Here is a 27527-nt window from a genome sequence, read left to right as displayed (position 1 = left end):
GGTTTGCACTAAGGAAGACAATAACACACACAAAAATCAAAACAGTAACCATTAATTGCACATTTATTCAAAAGCCAATGAAAACTAAATTAAATTCTAAACATCCGTTCAATGAAATGGATCCAGTGGTGCCAGCTTTTCAAGGTCTGATCCTGCTGGCCTCTTAGAACCGCTCTTTAGAGCTCAATCGGAGCAAACAGCAATTTGGGTTCCCCCTGGATTGCCATTTGTTCCAATCTATCACTAGAGAGTGGGTATTCTCTTGGAAGGAGCTGGGCAAGTGGAAAAGTGCTTAGACTCATACTTTCTAGGCATGGCACAAGTGGAAATGTGGATGGGGCCTTAGTGCCCCCCCCCCAGTTAATCCCACTGCCTGCTCCCCAAGGTACAGCCCTCTTTTGGAACCACTGCTTTACTAGGACCAACTTCCTGCCTCAGTAACAAGGCAACTGGTTATGTTTACCCTGCCAAGTCCAGTCCTGAAAGGGACCACATGTGGACCCAGCCTGCTCAGAAAGTGGGAGAGCAGGTAGCATCTTTCTTGGGGTCCAAGGCTTCCCCTCTCTCATGGTGTCTAGGTGGTCAGATGCTGAAGAGGATGGGGCGAGGGTTGTCTCCTGCACCTTTAATAGTGGAGTAGGAGATGGGGATTTCAGGCACGGGCAGCCTGGGTCTTGTCTGCATCTGGCTGCCCTCCAAAATGCAGGTTCTACCTACTTACAGGCAATGGCTTCATGTAGAGGATCAGGAAGTGCAGAGCCATGGATATGACAATGGCCCCCAGGAGCCAGAGGTTCAGCCAGGGAGGCATCCTGAGCAGCGATTGGTTTTCAGACACACTGTGGGAGAGATGGGGTGCATTCAGACGTTGGGAATATTGGGTTAGTTTTCCTGATTATAATGCTAGAGCTTCTGCCCTGATCCCTAACGTTCCTTTCACACTGCAGTACCTGTTGAGCTATGGAACTGTGGGATTTTTTAAATCAACACACCATCAAGTCACACTAAATCTCATTTACTCTGGTGGGTGTGACCAGAAACATCACAGGAAAACTTTGCTGTGCCCCCCCTCCGTTTCCGCACATGCATCCTTCTTCCCCCCATAATTCACCCATGAAAAGGGTAGGAGAAAACATCTGCTTTACCTCCCCAAATTTCGTCACTTTAAAGGTAAAGGGACCCCATTAGGTCCAGTCGTGGCCGACTCTGGGGTTGCGGCACTCATCTTGCTTTATTGGCCAAGGGAGCCAGCGTACAGCTTCCGGGTCATGTGGCCAGCATGACTAAGCCGCTTCTGGCGAACCAGAGCAGTGCACAGAAACGCCGTTTACCTTCCCGCCGGAGCGGTACCTATTTATCTACTTGCACTTTGACGTGCTTTTGAACTGCTAGGTTGGCAGGAGCAGGGAACGAGCAACAGGAGCTCACCCCGTCGCGGGGATTCCAACCGCGACCTTCTGATCGGCAAGTCCTAGGCTCTGTGGTTTAACCCCCAGCGCCACCCGCATCCGTCACTTTACTCGAGCCCAAAAAACCCATGACCCAAATCAAAGTCCAATGTGCTATAGTACAAACGTATTATAATGATACTTTTGATATTGGTGATAATGATGAAGACGATGACGGTGGTGGCCCCGTCCCCCTTACGAATGCTGCGGGTTACGTTCTCCGCTAACCCGGAAGTAAATGCCCCTTGTTGCGACCTTTGCCCCGGAATGCAAGCGGAAGTCGCACTCCGGCCGCGCGGCAGCAGCAGGAGGTGCCATTAGAGAGAGCGCGCCTCATGTTACGAGCAGTTTCCTGTTACGAACGGACCTCCAGAACGGATTAAGTACGTAACACGAGGTACCACTGTATTTTGGAAAGCGGTTTTCAGGTTCTGGTCTTTGTTTGGAAGCCACTTGAACTCACGATGGCAGACCAAAACTTTTCAAAACTGCACTGTGGTGGTGTTTTTTTTTGGTTTCTCATAATTCCTGTGCAACTCTAGGCATTTTCCACTAGTGGCAACAATAATTTATGCCACAGAGCATGCTCTGCCCAAATGATTTTGTACTTGCATGATTCAGAAGCACATGCAGATGTCAAGGTTCTCTGCACATCTGCACATGCTTTACATGTGATGCAGAAAATCCCCTTCCTGGATTAAACGGGCCACACACTGTACCTGCGTTAGCCAGTTCCCATTTGCTGGACCATTTCTTCTTAATTTCATACCCAAACCGTTTTTTCAAGGGAAGGAGATGCCTGGCCGGCAAAGCAATACCTGTTGAGTGCATTTAACATCTCAATGGTCACCAGCACAGAGAGCGCCATGGTGGTCGGGTAACGCGATTCGAAAATGTCACAGTCGACGCCTTCAAAGATGGGGTTGTCCTCTGTGCATCGCATGAAGTTCCTCTGTGGGCAGGAGAATATAAATACAAGTCTGGAGTGAGGGGCTGCCATTGCCCCCCATCTTTCACCGCCACTACCAACAGGTTCCAGAGGAGCCTTTTGCTCCTAAAAATTAAATTACTTTATTCCCTAGCAGCAGTCACGATATAGCTATCCCTGTGGGTTGACAACAAGAATGACTAGGCTTCCTTGATAGCTATGCTCTGCCTCCGTGGTCTGAGGCAGGAATGCTTCTGAATAACAGAAGCTGCAGGAAGGAAGAGTCCTCTTGCGCTTGGATCCTGCTCGTGTGTCGGCCACTGTGAGAGCAGGATGCTGGACAAAATGGGCCAGATCCAGGCTCTTCTGATATTCTCACGTGTTTTCCCTGCACTGGACTATCAACTTACCAGCTGGTGGAAGGTAACTTGTGGTCCTTCGGGGTCATACAAGAACCACCAGGTAGCTGAACCCACAGTGGCAAAGCCAACATACACTGCAAGGAAAGGAGGAAAAAGTAATTGATCACACAGGCTAAACTCTGTGTGCTATTGTGCTGCCTTCAGAAGGCAGCCATTCGACAGTAGCCATATTCTCCGAGCAGGCTTTACAGGGCAGCCCCACTCTGAGCATCATTTATTTGTTTCAAAGGCCACTTAATCAAAAGACTCTCCCTGGGCAGCTTCGGTTCACTGGCATTCTTGATGCTGCAACCTAAATACCACAAGCTTTATACTCCACCTCCCATGGGACATGTCTGGCAAGTGGGCAGGGCCCCTGGCCTGTCAATCACACAACATGGCAATGATGTCACTTTGGCACAGCTGTTAGGGAGGGAAGCCCAGGCAATCAGCTGGTTGTTGGTGCTTGGAAAGGACAGATCTTTGCAGTTGCTGCCAACCAGCTGATGGGAGGGGTCTACAATTTCCCTGAAATATACTCGGAGTCAAGTGTGGATTTCATGCTCTTTATTCAGCTCAGAGTAGTGAGGAATGGAAGTTCCCCCGAAATGTCTGCTTTATATACATTACAGTATTTACACAATAGGCCCCATGTGATTGGCTAATTCTGGGATTCTCCTGTGGGCCAATCAGGTTGCAGATTCACTTCCACCCGGAGTTGGATTGGGTGGCTCCTGCGGACCAATCAGACTGCTGCATTCTGAATCCTATTGTTCTAGGACCAAACAGACGGCTGCATTTTGGACCCTATTCAACTCAGTACATAACATTCCCCTTTCGCTCAAGTGGCTTCTTTAGCTGGCTTACATTGTGCAGTGGGGAGAAGGCATAGGGTGAGGCAGGTGGGTGGGGCTTGTCTTGTCTTCTCCAAAACATGGGACAAATGGAAGGCCCTAGCAGGCTGAATTAGACCCTCGGTCAGAGATGCCCCAATACTGCTATTCCCACTTATCTGGGATTACGTCCCATTGGCCCCAGTGGGATTTACTTCTGAGTAGACCTGTTAACTGCCTTGTTAAGATGCTGGGCATTATAGAACATAAAATCAGCGAACAAAGCCCCGCCTAGAAGGCTTACAATCTAACTGCAACAAAGATGTGATTGGAAGGAAGCAGGGAAGGCGAGATATCTCTCGCTCTCAGAGTAGCCAAGTGCCACACTCCAGCTAAGCAAAACCCACCAGGAACCGACCCAGACATTTTGCAGTTTTCCTCTTTAAAGCTCGTGATGCAATGACAAAATGTTGATGCCCATTTTGCTTCATGCCATGCTATTTTTAGTTACTTATAATTAAATGAATTTACTAGTCGCTTTTTTGCCTTGGCAACTCAAAGCGAGTTACGAAAAAGCTTAACCCCCCACAAGAAAACCCCCATAAATACATTAAAACTAGATAGGAAAGGGGGAATGCATTAAAACATTCCACCCACTCTAGAAGGCCACAGGTCGCTAGGAGCCAAAGGTCTGGTTAAAAAGGAATGTTTTTGCCTGGCACCTTAAGATGCATAATCACGGTGCCAGGCCTGGGGAGAGCATTCCACAAACAGGGAGCCACCACCCAAAAGGCCAATTGTGGTATTTTATTTTGTTTTATTCCTTTTCACCCTATTATACACCCTGTTGGATAATGCATTTCATGTGGCTCTCATCGTATTTCCTTGGTGCTCGTCATTGGCTATAACTACAGAGATTTGGTTTAGAACGTGAGCTACACGTGAGATAAAATCTCACTAGCCTTTTAACCACACTAAGGGGTGGCGAGGATGAAGAGGCTGTGATGCTCCCCCCTTAGCCCCGCCCCACGGTCACCTGACAGCTGCTGGATTCTGATGCATTCTGGGCAAATGTCTGCAGAAAGGACCAGACTCTATGCACACAGCCTCCCCGTAGGAACTTCTAAACTCTGTGCTTCGAATGGGGGTTAAAGCAGTCTCTCCAAAATTCTCCTCTTGTCCCTAATCCCTAGTGTTGAACATGGCCTTGTTTCTCACCTCCAATGGCAAGGTAGCGGAAGAAGAGCCACCCACTGATCAGAGGCTCCCTGGGATTCCGCGGCAGCTTGTCCATGATGTCAAGGTCAGGCGGATTGAAGCCCAGAGCCGTCGCTGGCAGCCCATCGGTCACCAGGTTGACCCAAAGCAGCTGGACTGGGATCAACGCTTCGGGGAGGCCCAGGATGGCTGTCAGGAAGATACTGGGGAAAAGAAACACACAGAAATTCTACCATGACTTGATTTCACTCCTAGTGCTTTTCTTTTTTTATCACACAAGTGATAAACCTCAGTTCTGTGGGCCAGATTTCAGGGAATCATGGAACTGTAGAGTTGGAAGGGACTCGAAGAGTCATTTAGTCCAACCCCCTGCAGTGCAGGATTCTAAACTAAAGCCTCTGTTAAAAAAACATTCAAGGAAAGAAAGTTCACAATCTCCTGAAGGTGACCATCCACTGTCAAACAGCTCTTATCATCAGAAAGTTCTTCCTGATGTTGGCTATTGTATCTCCTCCCAGCAGTGGCGTAGCGTGGGTTGTCAGCACCCGGGGCAAGGCAAGTAATTTGCGCCCCCTAACCCGTGGATTTGCGCCCCCTAACCTGTGGATTTGCCCTAACCCCAGATGTTGCGCCCGGTGCGGCCGCCCCCCCCCTGCACCCCCCACGCTACGCCACTGCCTCCCAGTATTCTCTTTTCCAGGCTAAACATATCCAGCTCCTTCAGCCATTCCTCATAAGGCCTGGTTTCCAGAAACCAAGGATTGGAAACCTCCAGGGTTCCCCCCATTTGTGACGTGAAATGCGGGGCAAGTAGAGATGCAGCTGGAAAGCAGGATTGAACTCCCCGCCTATTGGCTGAGACATGGTGAGTTTACTTCTTTATTATTTCCATTTATAGACTGCGCTGCTAGCTACAAGATCTCGAAGCAGGTTGTGCACGCAATCAGTACGATAAAACCAAGCCAAACGTGTCGCATAACAAAATGCATTAACAATATCCACAAATGTAATAAGGAATGAATAAAACTGGAGAGCCCTGCAAGGTGGTATAAATTTCAAGCGCCACAACATGCATGCATCCCATTTTACTCACCACCCCGTTTCACACAACCACCACAAGCATTCGTAGATTCCAACATTGCCCCCATCAACCCCTTATACATAGATCACTCACACTCAACAATATTACAACCCATGTACAAAGTACCACTGCCAAGCATATACAAATTAGGCACATCCCTAATATCTGAAGCAGTAATTGACTTGTGCCCCCCTCCTGCTGGACCATCTAATACTCTCCTTCCATCTATCACCTGAGAGGCACCCAGTTCTCTACCAGAGCATCTGTTCTGCTTAGTTCTCTGTGGGGAAAGCTCAACTCTTCAAAAAACAGGACTGAACTCCCTGCCCATCAGCTGATGTACTGGTGTGCAATTCTGCATTCTTCCCACCTGTCAAAGTCAGCCCATTTGTGGGGGAGATAAAGATCTGGCTCGCTGGGGACCCCATGCTTTATTATTACAGTGGTACCTCTAGATATGAACGGGATCCTTCCGGAGCCCCGTTCACATCTAGAAGCAAACGTAACTAGCGATGGCACGTGTGTGCATGCGCGCGTCACTTTTTGCCACTTCTGCGCATGTGCGTGACGTCATTTTGAGCATCTGCGCATGCGCAAGCGGTGAAACCCGGAAGTAACGCGCTCCGTTACTTCCGGGTTGCCGCGGAGCACAACCCAAAGCACATTCAACTCGAGGTGTGACTGTATAAAGCTTATGAATTAGGAGTGGAACCCATGCTCAAGCCAAACTTGTCTGCTGGGGAGCACCCAGTGGACAAAGCAAACAAGGCGCATTTACGTAATCTTTGATGGCTTTGAAGGCGCCTTCCCAATATTTTGGACTACAACTTCCATCATGGAAGCTGGCTGGTGTGAGTTGGCACCCGTCTGGAGGGCCACAGGCATTCCTGGCTGCAGAATGGAGGGCACAGGCGCTTACCAGACCACTTCTCCGACGTTGGAGGAAATGAGGTAGCGGATGAACTGCTTCATATTATTGTAGATGGCGCGGCCCTCCTCCACGGCTGCCACGATGGTGGAGAAGTTGTCGTCGGACAAGACCATTTCCGCCGCTGACTTTGCCACCGCTGTGCCGGAGCCCATGGCGATGCCGATTTCGGCTTTCTTCAACGCAGGGGCATCGTTCACTCCGTCGCCGGTCTGGAGCACAAAGAAAAACCTTCGTCACTGGAAGTAACATAAGAAGAGCCATCTAGGCCAGCATCGTCTTCTCACAGGGGCAAACCAGATGCCTGTGGGAAGCCAGCAAGCCTATAACATTTAAACATGTTATAAAACACAACGTGTTAATAACAAATGAGTTAAAATTTAGAACCAGCAATTAAAATCTAGTTTGTCCTGATAGCAGCCCATTTGGGCAGCACTGTCTGCACCTTAATTTCCAAAGACCTGTCTGAACAAGAAGGTCTTAGCCTACTCTATTGGGATGGAAGAAGAAGAAGAAGAAGAAGAAGAAGAAGAAGAAGAAGAAGAAGAAGAAGAAGAAGAAGAAGAAGAAGAAGAAGAAGAAGAAGAAGAATTCTGCAATATGGGAGCAGCCACAGAAAAGGCCCTATCTTGGGTCACCACCAGCTACACCTCTGATACTGAAGGGACTGGGAGAAGGTGCTCACCTGAGGATCTTAGCACCTGGGAAGCTTCATATAGGGAGACATGATCTTTCAGGTGCCTTGGGCCCAATCCACTCCCACCCAAGCTTTTTCCAGCAACTGAAAGGGGATTTGGAGCCAGCCAGCTCCAAAATCTGATTTGGGAACATGCTTGGAGGCTTCAGGTGCAACAAGACAAGCAGGGAGTCCCCGTTTCCAAAGCTCACCATAGCTGTGATTTCGTTGAACGACTGCAGGTACTCCACTATCTTGGACTTGTGGGCAGGTTCCACGCGGGCAAAGCAGCGAGCGGAGCGGCAGGCGTTGCTCTGGTCCTCTGGCGAGAGGTCGTCGAATTCCCGCCCCGTGTAGGCTTTGTCCGCCACCTCTTCACTCTCCGAGAAGATCCCAATCCTCCGGCAGATGGCCACGGCCGTCCCCTTATTGTCGCCAGTGATCATGATGACCCGGATGCCGGCTTTCTTGCACAACTCGATGGACAGCATCACTTCCTTCCGAGGAGGGTCCAGCATCCCCACGCAACCCACAAAGGTCAGGTTGGTCTGCAGGCCGGACGAGAATGGAGGGATCAGTCCCCTGAAAAGTGGTACCCACCAGACTTTCTATAGAGGGAAGCCCTTTTTAAGAAAGGCCCAAGGATGCCTAGTGGTTATAGTCAGGAATGGCTGAGGATAGAACTGGGTTTTTCCCAGTGCCTCCTCCGAGGAGCCAAAGAATTATCAAACTGCTTTGGCTAGGAGGCAGAAGGCAGATGTTGTCCCAAACAACTGGCGAACACCAAGTTGAAGAAGGTGGATATAAACAATGATAGCTTAAAGGTAAAGGTAAAGGGACCCCTTACCATTAGGCCCAGTCGTGACCGACTCTGGGGTTGCGGCGCTCATCTCGCTTTATTGGCCGAGGGAGCCGGCATACAGCTTCCAAGTCATGTGGGCAGCATGACTAAGCCGCTTCTGGCGAACGAGAGCAGCGCACGGAAACGCCGTTTACCTTCCCGCCGGAGAGGTACCTATTTATCTACTTGCACTTCTGATGTGCTTTCAAACTGCTAGGTTGGCAGGAGCAGGGACTGAGCAACGGGAGCTCACCCTGTCACGGGGATTCAAACCGCCAACCTTCTGATCGGTAAGTCCTAGGCTCTGTGGTTTAACCCACAGCGCCACCCGCGTCCCAATGATAGCTCAGGGAGCCTTAAAGTCTTTGTTTATGAACTGCACACAGCCCCTTAACCCTGCTCCTCCTGCACTGCTCCAACCACCTCACTCCATCCTAAACCAGGCTGCTCTTTGGCCTCTTCCTTGACTCTGCCTTACCTCGTAGTTGATGAACTGGCTGGAATCATCCAGACGCATATCCTCCTTCCGGGGAGGGTGGTCTCTCGTGGCCAACGCGAGGCAGCGCAGGGTGTCGATGCCGGTGCCCCACTCCCGGATCTTGGAGAGTATCTTCTCCTTGGTGGAGAGAGTCAGGGCAACCCGGGTGCTGCCGACGCGGACGTAGTTGCACCGCTCGATGACGCTCTCTGGGGCGCCCTGTCGGAAAAGGTATGGAAGTCACAGGACAGGCCCATTAAGAGATGCAGAAGGCAAGCAAACGGGTAAGAGATTGGAGGACAACCAGCCCAAGAGCTGGGGGGTTTCCTCAGGTGGGTTCCATTAGCACCCAGAGGATGGAGAGCCGACTGAAGGGCCAGGGCTAAAATTCAATGCGAATTATTTGATGGGATGGATGTGCTGCCTGCCCTCTTCAAATTCACAGACACAGCGTGGACCACCTGAATGATGCTCACAGGCTCCTGGTGGTACATGGACTACAGTTTGGGCACCTTCTGCTTTATTGCATTTTTGCTGCTGTTTTAAAGGTTTTCATTGTATATTTCTAAAGTCGCCATTTTTAGTTGTAATAGCTTAGCGATTTTTTTCCTGCATTAAGTGAGAGAAAAATGGTCTTAAAACTAAGCCATTAAAAATAAGCAATTTCTGTTCATTTTTTGCAAACAAAAAACAGACTTCAAAAATCCAGAAGTGGTGAATCATCTGGTTGAGGGTTGTATGCCGAACCACCAGTAAGTTTAGGAACCTTGGGTTGGACTGGTCTGATGAGAAGAGCAGCAAATTCAGACCCCCATCCCTACCCAGCAGGACAGATTTAAAACAAAAACAAAAAAACAAAAACAACCAGTCTTAGTGTAAATATTTCCTTTAGCCGAACTCACAAATGAACACTGGGCATTTGATCCACGATACCTCTGCATGAAAATAGAGACTTAAAAGTAAAACAAGAGCGTGTGCTATTTAGGGAATTACTTTTCTGCCTTTTGGAGCAGAGAAACCTTTTTCTCCCTCTGTTATAACACAGGTATCTGAAGAAGTGTGCATGCACACGAAAGCTCATACCAAGAACTAACTTAGTTGGTCTTTAAGGTGCTACTGGAAGGAATTTGTTTTGTTTTGTTATAACACTGTGATTCGTGGACATCCAACGAAGGTGAAGGTTGGAAGGACAGAGAAAAGAAAGTCCTTCTTCACCCAGCACATAGTTAAACTCAGGAGGCAGTGATGGTCACCAACCTAGATTTCTTTAATAAAGGATTAGACCTAACCATGGAGGAGTGGGCTATCAATGGAGATTAGCCATGATGGCTATGCTTCTGCCTCCAAAACTGGAGGCAGCAATGCTTCTGAAGAGCAGTTGCTGGGAGCCACAGGAGGGTAGAGGGCTCTTGCGCTTGGGTCCTGCTTGTGGGTTTCTCACTGGGGCATCTGGGTGGCCACAGTGAGAGCAGGATGCTGGACTAGGTGGGGCATTGTCCTAACCCAGCAGGGCTCTTATAATGTTCTTAAACAAGCAATGTGATTTTCACCTCCAGTGCCGTCCCCTTGCATCCCAGGGGTGAGAAACCTGTGGCCTTCCAGACAGCATTAGACTCCAACTCCCATCATCCCTGGGCAGTGGGCCATGCTGGCTGGGACTGATGGGAGCTAGAGTGCAGCAAGCTCTGGAGGTGCATCCGGTCTCCCTACCCTGCTATAGCAAGGATGCTGGCTTTTGACTTGTCTGTTTTCCTCCTGATATCCTCTTGCATATGAGAAGCTCTGCTAAGTGAGCGATTGTAGAGGTTAAGCCCAGTGATAGTTTAGCTCACTGGGAACTCAGCCAATTCCCAGCATTTCCTCTAGGTGGTGCTGCTTTGCCAGTCTTCAAATGCCGCATGTTTCGCAGAAGGGGGAAGCTTGGACAACGGAGCAGAGTTATGTGGAATACCGGGAACCCTGATTAGGTCACTACAAAACCCAGGAGGAAAGGGGAATTGGGGACGTAGACAGAATAACCCTTGTGCAGAAGCAGCAGAAAACAGAATAGTAGCACTTTCATGTTATGCCCCTGCTGAATGAAAGGTGGGGTATATATGTAATGAGTAAGTAAGAGAATGCCAATTCCCCTGGATTCCAGGTTCACTAAAACCTTTTGTAAGCGTTGCCAGGATTCAGCCTTGCCCAGAGCTAAAACCTTGGAGGAAAAGCAGCGGAGAGCAGGAGCCCCCAGCAGCCAGTATGGTCAATGGCAAGGGATGATGGGGAGTTTTGAGTCCGCCAACTGTGGCTGGAGTACTGCAATTGTTTTATGCAGAGAGAAGAAACGCCGTGGTTCATCTGTAATAGTGAAACCGGGTGCCTTCTTCTGCCCCAGCTGCAACAAAACATGTCTCTCTCCTGTATCGGTCTCTATAGCTACAGCAGGCGCTGTAACTCTCCAACGGTTCGACTTTACCCCCCACTGGCGCACTCTTCCACTGCAGTATAGAAATTTAATTTTAAAAAATAAGTACCGTATTTTTTTGCTCTATAAGACTCACTTTTTCCCTCCTAAAAAGTAAGGGGAATGTGTGTGCGTCTTATGGAGCGAATGCAGGCTGCACAGCTATCCCAGAAGCCAGAACAGCAAGAGGGATTGCTGCTTTCACTGCGTAGTGATCCCTCTTGCTGTTCTGGCTTCTGAGATTCAGAATATTTTTTTCTTGTTTTCCTCCTCCAAAAACTAGGTGCGTCTTGTGGTCTGGTGCGTCTTATAGAGCGAAAAATACAGTAATTTGGTCTTGATGGGGCTACTATTGTGGTTGGTGTAACTAGGTGGCTTATGGAGACAAACTCCCTCCAGCCTAGGGTACCTTGCTTGCGGGATTTTGAACTGGTATTGGTGTGCAAAGCCCCATGCAGTTTGGGACCAGGACACCTAAAACATTGTCCTCTACAACCAACCAATCGCTGTGTTCTGCTGGAGAGGGCATCCTGCAGACGCCATCCCATCAGAAAGTCTTGTCTGCACAATGTCAGAGCTCGGTGGCATTTAGCATGGCGGCACCTACCTTCTAGAACACCCTCCCAACCCTCAGCAGGAGAACCCCACACTGCAACATTCTGTTGCCGCTCCTCTTTCATTGCCAGCTTGTGAAAGCATTCTGAGGCCACCAAGTGGAGCAAAGCTCTCTGCCCATGAGCCGGTACCTTGACGAAGAGCTTGCTGCCAGAAGAGTTGTGGTTGGTCGGCACCGGCGTGCAGTAAACCGACATGGACTTGCGGTCGCGGGAAAATTCAAGGGTGCACTCCTTCTTCATCAGCTGCTTGATCACCTGAAGAGGGAGGAGGTAAGAAAGGATGGAGAAGTTGAACCTTAAAACTTCAGCGAGGTGAATTCCCTTCAACGGGACATCCCACCTCAAAAAGGGTATGGAGAAGGTTCAGAAAAAAAGCAGAGAAGCTCAACACCAAGATTTCTTAAAAAATCCTAGTATCAGGGTCCTACTGTTGTGTGTGTTTTTGTGGGGGTCAGTCTGGATGATACCTGTGGGCCCCTTACTAAAGGCATCTGCTGTGCAGGCACATTATCCTCAATCCAATTAAATATTACCAGCGCTGGAGAAAGCCTCAGATTTACTCTGGTTGACCCTTGGTGCTTTCAATTTAATTGAATAAGCGTAATGCCATTTCCTCACAAACCTCATCTTTCTAGACTTCAGATTCCCAGCTGCCTATAGATGAACCCAGATGAACTTTGAAGTTCTCCCATGGGCTGCTTGTGGCTCAAGGGAGGGAGGTTGTTCACCCCCCCAGTGTAGGAAGCAAGCCTAGGTTACCCTGATCTTCTCCTCTCTGGCTGCCCCAGCTGAGCGCAAGGAAGCGGAAGGAAAATTAACGTCTTACGCACTGTATTGCACGCGTTGGCCCTCTCGACTTTGGAGAGGCTGCTGGTATCCGTGTCGAAAACATTCATCTTCTCCACTAGGCATGTTAAGGCTGTTTCTGTGGCTTCGCCCACCTTTTCGTAGACTTTCTTGGACTGTTAACAGGAAGGAAAAAGGGGGGGAAACAGTGAGCAGAAAAGAAAGATGCAATATAGTTCTCATAGAACCCAATGCTGTGGGTTTTCTGGAAATGTGTGTTTCTTCCTTCTTTTAATAAACTTTTATTAACACTTGCCACAATGCAAAGGAAGACAATGTGTGTTTCTGAACATCACTCGCTCTCAGTCCAGATTACCTCACAGGGTTGTTGTGAGGATAAAATGGGAGCTCCTTGGAAACGTGGGGGATATGAATGTGATAAATATTAAAGACTACAGTGGTACCTCAGGTTAAGTACTTAATTCGTTCCGGAGGTCCATTCTTAACCTGAAACTGTTCTTAACCTGAAGCACCACTTTAGCTAATGGGGCCTCCTGCTGCTGTCGCGCCGCCGAAGCACGATTTCTGTTCTCATCCTGAAGCAAAGTTTTTAACCTGAAGCACTATTTCTGGGTTGGCGGAGTCTGTAACCTGAAGCGTATGTAACCTGAAGCATATGTAACCTGAGGTACCAATGTATTATAATTATTATTTTCTAGAAAGGAAAATAACAGTAAGAAAAAATTCAGTGCCCCAAATTACAGATATTTTATTCCATAAAATTTATATACCACTTGATTGTAACAAACAAACCTCAAAACAGTTTACAAAAATATAACAATAATTTTTATTTTTAAAAACACCTATTGAAAACATTCAAAATCATTATAATAAACAAACTGGTTTCAAGCACAACCCACCTCATTGTAATCTAGGGAGGAGTCATTGCAAAGGGCACAAATTGTGGCGAGTTCCACCAGGCCGTCATACTGTCCACAGCGAACCGGCCTGTCATTCTTGAAGCTGCAATTTAAAAGTGGAGGGATATTGTCATTATTAACTATCGTTATGTATTGTTGTTATAATACAAATACCTTTACTGGCATTACAAGTTAAGACATTTCAAATCACTGGGATAAATTCAAAAGGGACAGGAGTTATTGTACTGTTGTTATTGTTATTTGTATACCCGCAAGACTCAGGGCAGTCCACAAGATAAAATCACAATATAAAAGCACAAAATATATAATAAAAATAAAAGCAAGAGCAACCCAATAATCCCCCCTCCCCAACACATTTTGAAAGGGCATAGGATGTCAAATCAACCAAAGGCCTGGTTAAAGAGGAATGTTTTCGCCTGGTGCCTAAAGGTGTAAACATTATCCCACAAATGGGGAGCCACTGCAGAAAAGGCCGGTTCTCATATTGCTGCCCCCTGCCCTCTTGTGGAAGAGGCACATGAAGAAGGGCCTCAGAATATGATCTCAGGGTCTGGGCAGGTTCATATGGAGAGAGGCGTTCCTTGAGGTATTGTGGTATTATATCTTTGCTCATCGCCTTTAACGAAGCGTCACCACACAACTTACGAAACAATTGAAATACAGAATGACTTCTCAAACACTGATAATCCTTAACCCAGAATAGAATGTAAACACAATAAGTGTTCATCCATCAACAAGAATAAAAGGGGATGAAACTTATACCCGCATTTGAAATCAAAACAAACCGGGACTGTTTGCACCAGGAGATAATGAACAAAAGGATGGAACCATTTGTTTATTTGTTTTTATTATTTATCTGTCTCTGGGATTTCTGTCCTGACCTGCTATATAAATAACACAGTCCAGTGGTTCACAAACTTTTCCCTCCCATGGACCGCTTGAAAATTGCAGAGGGTCTCGGCAGACGGCTTAGCGATTTTTCTGCCCCTTGTAGCAATTGCAATTTTAAATAAAATTGTATTTTATTAGCGTTCCATAAAACTGACTAAAACCAGTGAGGGGACAGAGGTCTGCAGAATTATTGGGGGGCGGGGCGGGGCGAGTCATGACTTGTTACCATGAGATGATACTGTTTAAATATATTGTACAGACGGGGTCTCTAAGGCTTTGTTGCTGAGGCAACATTCTGGAACATTCTAGGGGGCAACCAGCAATTTGGAGTGCTGGTCACCTCACGATTTTGCTCGCCTCACCTCAAATAGGATATTACAGAGTTGGAAAACAGAGACTAAAATGATTAAGGGGATGCAGAGACTCCCCTATGTGGAAAGATTTGTGACTTTCCTGTGTGAGGGATCGTCCACACTTCTGCCTGGGTCCCATGCATGGGTCTGAGTGGTTTTGCCTTTGCCCTGCGGCTTTCCCTCAGAAAACCCACTATTTTGCAATAAACTTGATTGCCATTTGTTCCAATTCCGCGCCAAAGATCGGGTTTCCTCGGGGGAAAGCGGTAGGGCAAACGGAAGTGTAGATAAGCCCTAAGAGACGGCAGGATAGAAGTTTATAAAATTATGTGGGACACAGGGAAAGTGCATAGAGAATGGTTTTCCTCCCTCTCTCATAACACTATAACTTGGGGACGTCTGATGTTGGAAGATTCAGGACAGAGGAAAGAAAGGACTTCTTCACACAACACCTAGTTAAACTACAGAACTCACTCCCACAGGAGGCAGTGATGGCCACCAACTTAGATGGCTTTAAAAGGGGATGTTACTATGGCGATGCTTTGCCTCCAGAGTCATAATGCTTCTGAATCCCAGTTGCTGGAAACCACAGGATGTCCTGTTTGCAGGTTTCCCGGAAAAGGCATCTGGTCAGACCATGTGAGAACAGGATGCTGGACTAGATGGGCCCCCGCTGGCCTGATCCTGCAGGCGCCCTTAGGTTCTTAACTTGCTCCAGCTTGCGCTTCATATGGAGCTGTCTGTCCTGAACGTCTTTCCTGGAACGGAACAGGCAGCTTCGTCTGCAGTACCAGGCTGTGACCACTCAGAAATACTGAAAACGGACTTTGCACGTTCTCAGAGGCTCTCCTCCCACGAAGCTGCCCTACACTAAGCCAGGCCTTTGGTCCATCTACTTCAGTACTGTCTGTTTTGACTGGCAATGGGGTCTTCGGCAGAGGTCCTTCCTGCCTGCTACTACCTCAAGCTTGTCTTAACTGGAGGGGTGCTGACCCTCTGGGCCCCCAGCCCCAGAAGCAGAGTCCTTCCCAAATCCCAGGCTGAGGGCTGCCCACCCCCCATCCAGACTGCTCAAATTAGACCCTGAGCCTTCCCGATTAAATCCCTGTGGAAAAGCCATTTTTGGAAGGCCGGAAGGAGGCCTTCTGTCAACGAGCTGTTTCGAACGGAGTGACAAATTGTACCCTTTCATGAGACATTAGCAAATGTCTTGGACTAAGCACAGCTGTGATGGAAAAGTTCTTTGCTAATTAAGGGATCATTAGAGTCGGGGGGGAGGGGGAGAAAAAAGTTTATATATCGAAGAGGAGAAGGGAATGAACACACCCTTACACTCAAATAATTCTAGATCTCCTGCCAGGGTTTTGTTATTGCTGAAACTCCATAGGAATGTGGAAAAAAGAGCAGAGTATTTTAGCTTCCTTTTTTTGTTTGTTTTTAATATGTACTGGTAAGTTTCTAGAATGTGTGGCCACAGAGATGTGCTTGAAAGTTTTCTGGCTGCTGAAAATTTAGAAGCCAGAGAAGCCGAATTAAATTTACACTGGTGCAGGTGAGTGCTCCGCTCAGCTCTTCAGCCTGCAAGACCAGAGTTTCAAAAATATTACAGGGTAGAGAAATAAGGTCTAGAAATTTACATATTAAGTGAAGTACACAAATGCTGAGATTCTCTGCTCTTTTTTTGCATTGACATTCACACTTCTCCAAATTCTGCAGTGCAGTTCAACAACAACAACAACATATGAGGGGAAAGTGTATACAGAAAATTGTATGCCACAGCTAGGGAGAATATGTATGTATCAAGCAAGGCTGCATACAAATATTAGGAGAAATATCCTTGAAATTGTATATGAATTTTTGTGCTGATGCAGAAATGGGGCAAACTGAAGTTTGGAGAATAAGGAACTGGAGAGAAACCGATCCCTATGAGGTCTGTCCCTCCCCAAGTATAATTTGCCACTATTTACATGGTGGATCCTGCTTGTGCAACCCTTGGATGCAAGACGTGGATCCCCACAGATCCCAGAGCTAAACCTGCAGCTCTTCTCCCTTGCTCTGCTTAGGCTCCACCCATTCCAAAGCAATTTGCTGTACATTCTTCCAAGTGGAGCTTTATTCCACTTGCTGTTTCCCATGGATGCGCCTCTTAAAATAGCCCAAGATTCAAAACTGGATAAAAAAGTGACTTGACCCTGGTGATTTACAGCCTCATGAACTGCATTATGAATTCCGACTGGTTTGGAGCAGGATCTGAGCAGCTTACATGCCCCTAATGGCACCACTGCAGTGCTCCATGGCAAAACTAAATTCAAATAAATTAAAATGTGGAACCCGAAGGTCGTATCCAATGTCAGTCATACTCATACCCCAGAGAAATTAATGGTTTTGTGTTAGTCATAGGAGTTGACTTCTTTGGAAGGTTTTTGGACTCCCCTTCATTGGAGACTTTCCAACAGAGGTGGGATTCCTCGGATGTGATTCCTGCATTGCAGGGGGTTGGACTAGATGACCCTCTGGGTCCCTTCCAACTCTATAATTGTACAATTCTATGTCTATTATTGTCAATGGGTCTACTTTGAGCGTGACAACCACTGGATAGAATGCAGAATTTTTAAGTGAACATGGTTATATGAGGACCAAATCAGGGATATTGTTTTTCAAAAACCAGCCATAGAAAATCTAGCGCTCAAACCCAGAAGGCCTTAAAAGAAATATCTTCGACTTACAGAATAAAGATGTCTGGCAATTGGCTATCCCTGAGAAGATAACTCATAACTTGAAAGCAATTAAAGGAACAAAACAAAAAGAAAAACAGAGAAATTTGACGCAGTAGAGTAGAGTGGTCATTCTTTCAAAATGAAACAGGTCTTAAAAGATAAACTTTACAAAGCATCTTTGCAGATATGGCTATCCTGAACAGCAAAAGCTTGAAATATAGGCTTCCCTAGGAACAATTATCCATGATGGATTTTAAAAAGAAAATAACTTTTTTGCTGTGCCCGATACATTATATGATGGAGATTTGGATAATTTGAATGGGTTAATAAGAATAATTTATGTTAATGTGCTATATGATATCAGTTATGGGGGTGAGGATGCTGTGTTATATATTTGCTACTATATTTTTTACAAAAACCAGGAGATTTTATATAAAATAAAGGAAAAGATGGCAATGAAAGGGCAGGGATAGTTAGATCAGAGCCGTGCGGATAGTTAGATCAGAGGTGTGGCACAGGAAGAGAGGGGGTTTAAACCAAGGGCGGAAAACCTCCAGGTGTTATTGGATAGTAACTCTCCGCAGGCCCTAAGCCAGCCTCAAAAATTGCCCCCATCCAGCTTCCTTTTTTAAAGAAACAAATCATGGAACTCCCCTTTAACAGCTTGTTAGATCATAGAGATTTTTAATGTTTTAAATAAGGGTAGAATAAGCCTCATGTGCCCCCTTTGTGAAGGATGAAACCCAGACCATCTGGAAATCAATGCACATGGCAGAACTGGCGATTGGTTATTGTGTGTGTGTGTGTGTGTGTGTGTGTGTGTGTGTGTGTGTGGTAGGTGGGTTTTATTGGAAGATGGCGGCTGGAAAGTTCCGGAAAACCAAAGCAAACAGAAGAGGCGTTTTGCAAGATTCACAGAAGGGATCTTCCTGTTCTCTCTCCACGCCACATGGCACATCCTGGGGCTAAAGAATAAATTTAATGCTGGGTGTCCCCAGCACTGCCAGCCCAGAGCTGCAATTTTAATTCCATGCATTTAAAACATTTTTAACCTTGCTTTTCAAATTTGTAGAAATTTCGGAGGAGGATTACAATCTACTAGGCCTTTTGGAAAGTTGTTTGTTCGCTATGCACTTGGGACGCCTCTTAAGATATTGAAATCAAATATGGCATGATGGTTTCTGAGATCAAGGAGCAGGTTTTCATCTATGTTCAGACACAATTGGACAGCATTTTGAATCAAGATGGCAGAATGAACCTTCCAATACTGCTTTGATATTTTGGTTTCTTAGATTTCCTGAGCAAAGCCAAGTGCAATGCTGCTAGTAAATAAATGAAATTAAAATTAAATATCTAATTAAATATACCCTGGTTGGCATTCCTTTCTGAGCCTGCCTCTAGATAACTTTGCTAGCTCTCTACTTGATAAATAAAGCCAAAGAGAAGTGCCAAGTGCTTACATTTGTCCCTCTGGTGTGTACGTAGACCCGGAGATGGTGAACTCATGCAGGCTGCAATGGATTCCTTCTATCTTCTCAACAATGAACATCTGCAATAAAGGCAGAGAGAGGGAAAGAGGGAAAGGTGAGCAATGGAAAGAATCCCACACGGCTGAGTAATAATTTTTCAAAATGTAGTAATGCTCCCATTCTCCCCGTTTGTTCAATTATACCTGGCCTTCCTGCCAAAAAGCGCATTTTAGACACAATCCACTGAAACAGGCTAACAAACGACACAAAAGGAAACAGGGTTGGGGAGGGTAGAAGGGGGAAAGCAAACTTAAGTGGTGATTATTAAACTGTATTTGTTGCAATTCAAACATTGCTCTGTGGCAATGTGGAAAATGAAGCCATAGGCAATCCCTCAGGGCTTCTTGGAGCACCACAATCACAGCAAGGCAAGTTCTGCAGGATCCGCCGACAGAGGAGGAGGCCCTCACTAAGGGACACTTTGCTCAGAGCACCATCAAAGCTAGAGCAGGTCTTACCTCTGGTGCAGGCATGTTCAAAGGCATGTTTCCCAATTTTTATTTTTATTTTGGTTCAGACATCTCACCAAACCATGACTGCCACAAGTTATGGTGTATAAAGTTCTCTTCGCCATTTTAAGCTCACAACACCTTTTGCGGTAGGTTAGGTTGAGAGCGAGAGGCGGACTGTCACATCACCAGGTCACACTGCTCTGTGGCTGAGTGGGGACTAGAACCCGGCTCTCCCCAGTCTTAGTCTAGCACTCTAGCCAGGGCCAACTCACCTATTAGCTCTGGTGAGGCAGCCACCTCAGGCAGCAGGCTGGGGATAGCTGGGAGGGGTAGCAGATCTGGGTCCCTGAGAAGTGTGTCGCTCCCTGCCTCCTGCATTTGTTCCCTGTGGCCTCTGCCTCACAATGTCCTCTCTTGGCCTCCTTTTTTCTTCAGCGCACCAGGGCTTCCCCAGGTTTCTTCCAGTCGCCTCAGGCGGAAGAGGCAGGGGGAAGGCAGCGACGGTGGGGGGGGGGAGGGCACAGTGGCATACCGTGGGGGAAGCCACATGGGCAATTGCCCCAGGAGCAAAATTGTTTGGGGGCACAAAATTTCAACTCCTGGTGCTGTCTCAATACAGCTGCATGCTTCCGTCGCTGGACTCCATTGAAAATGGCTTCTCCTTGAGAATTGGGAAGTAGCCTCTCCAGACAACAGAATGTCTCTTCTTTTCTTATCTCTACGGCTGTGATCTCCCGGGTGACATGGATGCCATTGGGCATTTCAATGCGCATGCGTACTCCATTTCCCTCCCTCCGCACGGCCCCGGGCACTGGCAACCCATGCTACACCACTGAATGGGCACCATATTCTATTTTGCCTCAGGCGGCAAAATGTCTTCTTCTTCTACCACTACGCTGCTTCTTACCACTACGCTAGCTCAACTCTCTCACCTTATGTGCACTAAACATTCCTGACAGTGAAGAACTACGGGTTTCAGCATCATTAGTTCTGCTCCGGCAAACATTTCCGCTGGAGCCGAACGGAGAGGATCGAGGGAGGAATTCAGCAGAGGGACAATTTGGTGAGCAGCTTCACTAATTAATGGGAAGTGCAGCTTGGCGTTCCGGTCCATGTGCACAACACTTCAGCCAAGCGAATTTACGGGGGTTTCAGAAAGCCCATGGTATCTACAGAACACCCCCACCTCACCCCACGCCAGATGAGCAAGAGACACTGCTATGATTTATGAGAATGAAGAGGATATCAGAGGATATCCACAAAGGCAGCACGGGTTGCCAACGTTTCTCTTTTAGTTATGCTCCTGTGCTTTGAAGCAGCGCGTGCAAGAAAAACGATGGGTGTCAGGAGCTCCTATGATCCGTTTGAGGGTGCCTCATGTGGTGAGCCTTTGGATTGCAGGCAGCAGCTTCTCAGCGAAGGACCCTCAGGCCCTAGACTGAGTTGGCCCTTGCAGGTATTTTCTTTTCACACAGACACACACCCCACTGTTAGGAGAACCACACATACCACCTTGAGCTCCTTTGAGGAAAGCTGGGAAATAACGCTTTTTATTATTAATAATATTTTATTGGGAGAATTTCAGTTATAAGAAAGAAGAAAAGAAAGGAAGGAAGGAAGGAAGGTAGGTAGGTAGGTAGGTGGGGGGAATCTTGTTTTTTCATCAGAGATCTTGGCAGCCATTTTGAGTGCAAGATACATGCTTAAGCGTCGCCACCCATTGTGAAGGAATCCCACCCTCCAGAAATCAAGCAGGGAACAAAGCCCTCTGCTCTTTGTGTTTCAAGGAAAGGGCTGAGAATATACCATTTCAACTGTATCCAACTTCATTTTCTAAAATTAGGCAATGGAGAATAAACAGCAAGCCTTGCAGGGACTCTATCTTCTGTGGGCAGAGGGAAAAGCTCATTAAAAACAGCTGGATTCCCCCCTACCTTTTTGTCCAAAATATCTGTTAGAGATGGAAATTTATAAGGGCCCAGCTCACATGGTTAATTTCTGATTTGGGTGTGTGTGTGGAACATTACTATGCTTTTCATGTGCACCGCAAGTATGGTTACCAGATTCAAAGGAATACACCCAAGAATGGACACCTGAGGGGTCTCAGAGGGCAGGAATGGCCAGTGGTTGGGACAGAAAGGCCTGATCTCGTTCTCCCAATGCATGCTGGGAGTGGGTAAGATGGATACAGAGACCAAGTGGGGTGCCTCAGAGGGATTTTTGGCTCATCGGCCCCTGGGCCTATTTGCCTGTGATCTGGCAGGCTTCAACTGCTCTGGAGGGGTAAGCAGCCTGCAAATTTCATCCACTTCTGTCAAAAGGTGTGGAGGAAAGGTAAGAGAGTTCTTTTGTTTCTCACTAGTAAACTGGAAGGTCAGAGAAACCCCGAGTCAAACTGAGGAGTGGTACAAAGCACCCTGGATCACAGCAGCGCTGAATTGGGGACCAAACCAACTTTTGTGGTCAGTGCACACACATCCTTGTAAATAAAACACAGGAAGCAGAATCTGGTCATGGAGGAGTGGACTGTACCACATGCAGACTTTGACTGGGGGAATACATTCTTTTTCTATGAAGCGAAATAATTAGATCCATCAAGGAAAAAGAACCTACCTCAGGATATTCCCTAATTTTTTGGTTGCAGGATATGAATCACGTAGGGGGAGCATTCAATAAGCAATTCCCCACACATAGCTGGCTATGAGAAAGTAAAAACAGCAACAACCCTCTTCTACCCAATTCTTCTGAATGAGCTGGCGCCGACCAGATGAGAACAAAATGAAGAAAAAAGAAAAAAAGGAAGATGAAAATAAAAACGAGCTCTTGTGAGTTGTATACATTTGAGTCTTCTCAGCCCCCAAATTCCTGGTTACTTCCTCCTGGCTTTTGTTCAGTGTAACTGGACTGTCAACACTGCTGAAACCTGGTTAATGTACCAGAACATACCTGGCCTGGAGGATGCATTTCTGGGAAGATGACAGATTGAGCAAAGAGAAGGGGGGGGGGCTGAGTTGCAGCAGACAAAACCAGCTTGCAATTTCATTTCATTTTTTAAAGTAACCCTTTTTGATAGAGAGAGAGAGAGACCCAGAAGCAACACAGAGACATCCAGGGAAGACCCAAACAGCAGCTCTGTATTCTCTGAGCACATTCAACTGTGTCATGAGGACTGTTCACACATTACATCCTGTGCGCTTGTGTGTACAGCTGCCTGAACGCTTGTAGAGTTTGGGTTTGATATCCCGGCTCTATCACTGCCCTAAAGAGTGCCTGGCGTGCTCTGGTCCATGGGGTCACGAAGAGTCGGACACGACTAAACGACTAAACAACAACAAGGAGTCTCAAAGCGGCTAACAATCTCCTTTCCCTTCCTCCCCCACAACAAACACTCTGTGAGGTGAGTGGGGCTGAGAGACTTCAAAGAAGTGTGACTGGCCCAAGGTCACCCAGCAGCTGCATGTGGAGGAGTGGAGACGCGAACCCGGTTCCCCAGATTACGAGTCTACCGCTCTTAACCAATACACCACACTGGCTCTCTGTACATATCTTTGGGTACGTAAAAGCACAAAGAGAGCCCTGCTGGATCAGACCAATGGCCCATCTAGTCCAACATCCTGTTCTCACAGTGGCCAACCATGCCTGTAAGAAACCAGCAAGCGGGACCCGTGCACAAGAAGCCTCTCCCCTCCTGCTGCGTCTAGCAGCTGATATCTGTCCTAAATCTTCCAACATTCAGCTTTATGGGGTGACTACGACTTCCAGTGGCTCTGTAGCTTGACAGTACAAGATTGGAAAGTCGGTATGCCCAAACCGAAGCCACACCTGTCTTGTTCTTGGACAGCAGTGAGAAAAGACCTTGAGTCAGTTCCTCCAGATGAGTGAGCTTTTTGGTCCTTTGCCAGTGGAGTTTTCCATCTTTTTGACGCAGCTGTTAGCTTGCATCCTTAAGCCTTTTAAAGTAAATGGGGTTTTGTGGAGCTGGCTGCCCTCCAGCCCCTTTCAGACTGGCTTGAGGAGGATTGAGCGCTTGCCCGTCCGGTTTGGGGATTAGCCCCCTGCTATTTCTGCTCGGGTGTTTACATTCGTCCTGGAAAGATGTTCTTTTTATTAAAAAACAAAAAAAGCACACACAAATCGTGCACAGAGCAGGATACCTGCTGGATCTCTTGCCGCTGAACTCTTGAGCCTTGCCTTCGGTTGCGTTGGCCACCAAATGCTTCCTAACGAGGAGAGGGAGAGGAATGCAGAGCTTGGTTGCCATGGGATACGGCGTTGCCTTTCTGAATGCCACAGGCCAAATCCTGAATCCTTCATCTAAAAATGCCCAGGCTGGTACATGAAGTGACCAGAAAGTCAGGAGAAGATCCGTAGCTCAGTGTCGGAGCATCTTCTTTGAATAGAGAAGATCCCAGGTTCAGTTCCTGGCACCTCCTGGTAGGGATGGGAATGTCCCCTGTCTGAAACCTTGGAGAGTGAGTGTAGGCCAGGCATCCCCAAATTCGGCCCTCTGGATGTTTTGGAACCACAACTCCCATCATCCCTAGCTAACAGGACCAGTGGTCAGGGATGATGGGAATTGTAGTCCCAAAACATCTGGAGGGCCGAGTTTGGGGGTGCCTGGTGTAGACAACACTCAGCCAGATTCCTGTGTCTTCAAAAAGAGACTTAATCCATAGATGGGTACATGCCATACCCCTGGGAACCTCATCTCTGCTGAATTTTCTGCCAGCCAGCTGGATTTTGTAGTCTACATCCCTCTCTGCTTAGATCCAGGGATTCAGGTCCGACCTGAAGCCTCCAGCTTTGCCCGACCCCCTTCAGGTGGCAAGTGGCAGGCTTGAATCTTCAAGTGGGCAGAAGTCCCTTTAACAATAACAATTTTAAAAAATTAAGAAGACTGTGCATGCGGCTTGATACTGCCAGAGCCACCTGAGAATGCTGAAGGGCTTCGATTTCTGTGGACAGACCAGATCCACATCTCCCTGGCTAATGTGAAGATCGGAACATAATTATCTTTCAGATTTCACACTTCTCCGAATTTCGCCACATAGTTCTTGGCTCAAAACATTTGCATTTAAAAATAAAATAAAACCCATGGGTTAGAACAGAATGCATTAAGAAATGTGTACAATGAGGGGGGAAATCCACATGGGAACCTCAATATAACGTACACGGGGTTCCTTGCAGACTTCTTGGAAAGTTCAATTAGTACGAACTGCAGATGCTGGGTAGATAATTTGGCAACACATCCGGGCAGTGCTTGAACAGCTGCAACAGCTACTGGTCTGTTTCTGAGCATCACACTGGATGCCATGGGGGGAATGTCTTCCCCACATTAGCGTCGCCCCCATCTCAACTGCCAATCAATGGAGGATGAAGGCACTTGGACCTCTCATCTGTTCAGAGTGAAGGGTGGGTATCCAATCCTGGCAACCCAGGAAATGTGTGCACATCTGAGGGGACACAGGAGAGGCTGAGGCAATGCAAACAGGAAGGAAGAGCAAACAGTTTTTGGTGCATTGTGGCGTTTTCAGTGGATATTTATTTTAGCGAAGTCTCTTAAATACCATAGATGGGAGTCCAGAGTGGGGAAAAAATCTGGTATGCTACATGGAAGAAATGGAACAAGAACAGTGTATGATTTGAGGAGAAAGGAACAGAGAGGGTTTCGTATTCTTTTGTACATAGCAGGAAGACTTACAACCAAATATAGATGAAAAACTTCCTCAGAACTACAGTCAACAAGAACAGGTGGTACCTCAGTAAACATCTTCCTGGTTGCTAAGAAGTACAGTCTTTTGTGCATTTTTGAGGGGATATTTATCATTGCAGGCAAAAGTAGGAAGCACTTGTGGGTTGCTGCTTGCCTCGTTATTCCCATTAACTATAACCCAGCAAGTCAATTTCTTATTTCACATATCCATAAGCTGTACAGGCCAGACCTCCAGCTCAGGCTAACATTTCTGAAGGGGGAGAAAAAGCAACACGATAATATCCTTTTGTTTCTGGAAAAAAATATTTCCCATCAGAGAGGGAGAAGGAAGATTGAAAACGCAGGGCCTCTCATCTCTCTCTCCGCCATCCCTTTGAAATGCTGAGCCCAAATGCACAGCAGCTTGAGCCGGGAGCCACCATCGCCCAAGTCTTATCATTAATTATCTCATCTCCTACTCAGCAACCTGAACACACACTTAAAAGCTTGCCAGCTAAATACCTTGTTGATGAGGTGGGGAACTCAAACAGAGCGATAAAGGGATTTGCTTAATCGACAAAAGGCCTGGCACCTCATACAAAGAGGCCTCCTGTTTTTTTCAAGAACAGATTAAAAGGGTCTAAGGATGATGGTTCAGCTGTCCTTCTAAAAAAAAAAAAAGGTGTAGAAGCAAGGACACAGAAACATTGACTAATAAGGAGACACGCTGCACAAGAGGACATGCTCACCCTATAACGTTTAAAGCACTAGGATTCCATACCCCCCAACATTCCTCAAATGAAAATAGGGACATTCCCTTCTACGTCAGAGTCGTCATCCCACTGCATCCCGTATATATGAGCACTGCCAATGGAATATAGGAAAAGAGTGGGGCTGGCTGAGCTGCCCCAAATGGCTGCCACCAAGAGGAGTATGTAAGAGTACTGTACCAGCAAATGTCTCTGTTATATATGTGAAACTTAGAGGATATATGGCAAAACTGTGGGGCTTCCATCAGTCCGCCTTGGGCGTCAGAGGAGGCACCCACACCAAATGTTTACAAGGCGGTACCTCCATGCCAGTAACGTAGTCTCTATGGTCAGTGGTTGGAGGGACCGTCGAAGGGCCCCTGTGTGGGCCTACATGAGCTGGGGCCCCTAAGGCCACTCCTGCCACCACCATCACCGTAATTGAGCAGTACCGGCTGGTGGAGCTAAGGCACCCCAAACCTCCCCTCCTCATGGGTCCTGCTGGGCCTCCTCCCCCTGCCCCCTTTCCATGCTTGCAGAATTAAGGACTCTGTGTGATATAGTGAGAAGCCACCATGGCTTATGGGTTTTCATGACAGTCATGGCATTTTCGGGGCACTTGGAGACCATTAACAGCTATGGCATCCCCCAAAGGATTCTGGGAGCTAGACAGTTGTTAGGAGACACCCTATTCCCTCCCCTCAGAGGACTAAAATGGTTTAATGGCCCATTCATATTCACAGAGGGTGGCGCTGTGGGTAAAAGCCTCAGCGCCTAGGGCTTGCCGATCGAAAGGTCGGCGGTTTGAATCCCCGCGGCGGGGTGTGCTCCCATTGTTCGGTCCCAGCGCCTGCCAACCTAGCAGTTCGAAAGCACTCCCGGGTGCAAGTAGATAAATAGGGACCGCTTTCTAGCGGGAAGGTAAACGGCGTTTCCGTGTGCAGCTCTGGCTCGCCAGAGCAGCGATGTCACGCTGGCCACGAGACCCGGAAGTGTCTCCGGACAGCGCTGGCCCCCGGCCTCTTGAGTGAGATGGGCGCACAACCCTAGAGTCTGACAAGACTGGCCCGTACGGGCAGGGGTACCTTTACCTTTTACCATATTCACAGGCAACTTGGGGAATTGTAGCTCTGTGAGGGGAATTCTGGGAGCTGCAGTTTGTTAAGAACGCTGAAGATTGTCAGGAAACACCCTCACAGAGCTACAGTTCCCACAGTTCCCCGTGAAGAGGAATTCCACTCTGGGAACTGTAGCTCTGGAAGCGGAATACGGGTTTCCGAACAACTCAGTCCCCTTTACAAACTACAGCTCCCAGGATGCTTTGGGGGAAGCCATGATGGTTTAAAGAGGTATCATAGTTTTAACCCTGGTCTCTCAGGCCCTAATGGACACTTCTTGCCACTGAGGAAGCCTGTGCCTCACAGGACAGTGCTGATCTAGGAGTTACCCTCAGGCTATGCATCTTCCCCATCCTCCAATAGGACACAGGAACCACCCACCAAAAGCGCCCCCTTCTTGTCAC

General features: G+C 47.4%; 1 protein-coding gene across 3 annotated transcripts in view; it reads right to left on the bottom strand.

Annotated features, from left to right (window-relative positions):
* The window catches only part of ATP2A3 (ATPase sarcoplasmic/endoplasmic reticulum Ca2+ transporting 3), an 86605-nt gene that overhangs the window by 9475 nt on the left and 49603 nt on the right, over window positions 1-27527 (bottom strand). For all 3 annotated transcript variants that reach the window (XM_028707608.2, XM_028707609.2, XM_028707610.2), the window contains 11 exons: window positions 19044-19132; window positions 13602-13704; window positions 12726-12857; window positions 12025-12150; window positions 8833-9051; window positions 7726-8061; window positions 6829-7049; window positions 4829-5031; window positions 2787-2872; window positions 2267-2400; window positions 722-839 (listed from right to left, as the gene is read on the bottom strand). In XM_028707608.2, the coding sequence (XP_028563441.2) occupies window positions 722-839; window positions 2267-2400; window positions 2787-2872; window positions 4829-5031; window positions 6829-7049; window positions 7726-8061; window positions 8833-9051; window positions 12025-12150; window positions 12726-12857; window positions 13602-13704; window positions 19044-19132 (1767 nt within the window). The remainder of the gene's footprint in view (window positions 1-721; window positions 840-2266; window positions 2401-2786; window positions 2873-4828; window positions 5032-6828; window positions 7050-7725; window positions 8062-8832; window positions 9052-12024; window positions 12151-12725; window positions 12858-13601; window positions 13705-19043; window positions 19133-27527) is intronic.

The sequence above is a fragment of the Podarcis muralis genome, chromosome 15 (genome assembly GCF_964188315.1).
Source record: "Podarcis muralis chromosome 15, rPodMur119.hap1.1, whole genome shotgun sequence".
NCBI lineage: Eukaryota > Metazoa > Chordata > Lepidosauria > Squamata > Lacertidae > Podarcis > Podarcis muralis.
The sequence above is the reverse complement of the archived record's forward strand: the minus strand, read 5'-3'. Positions and strand labels throughout refer to the sequence as shown.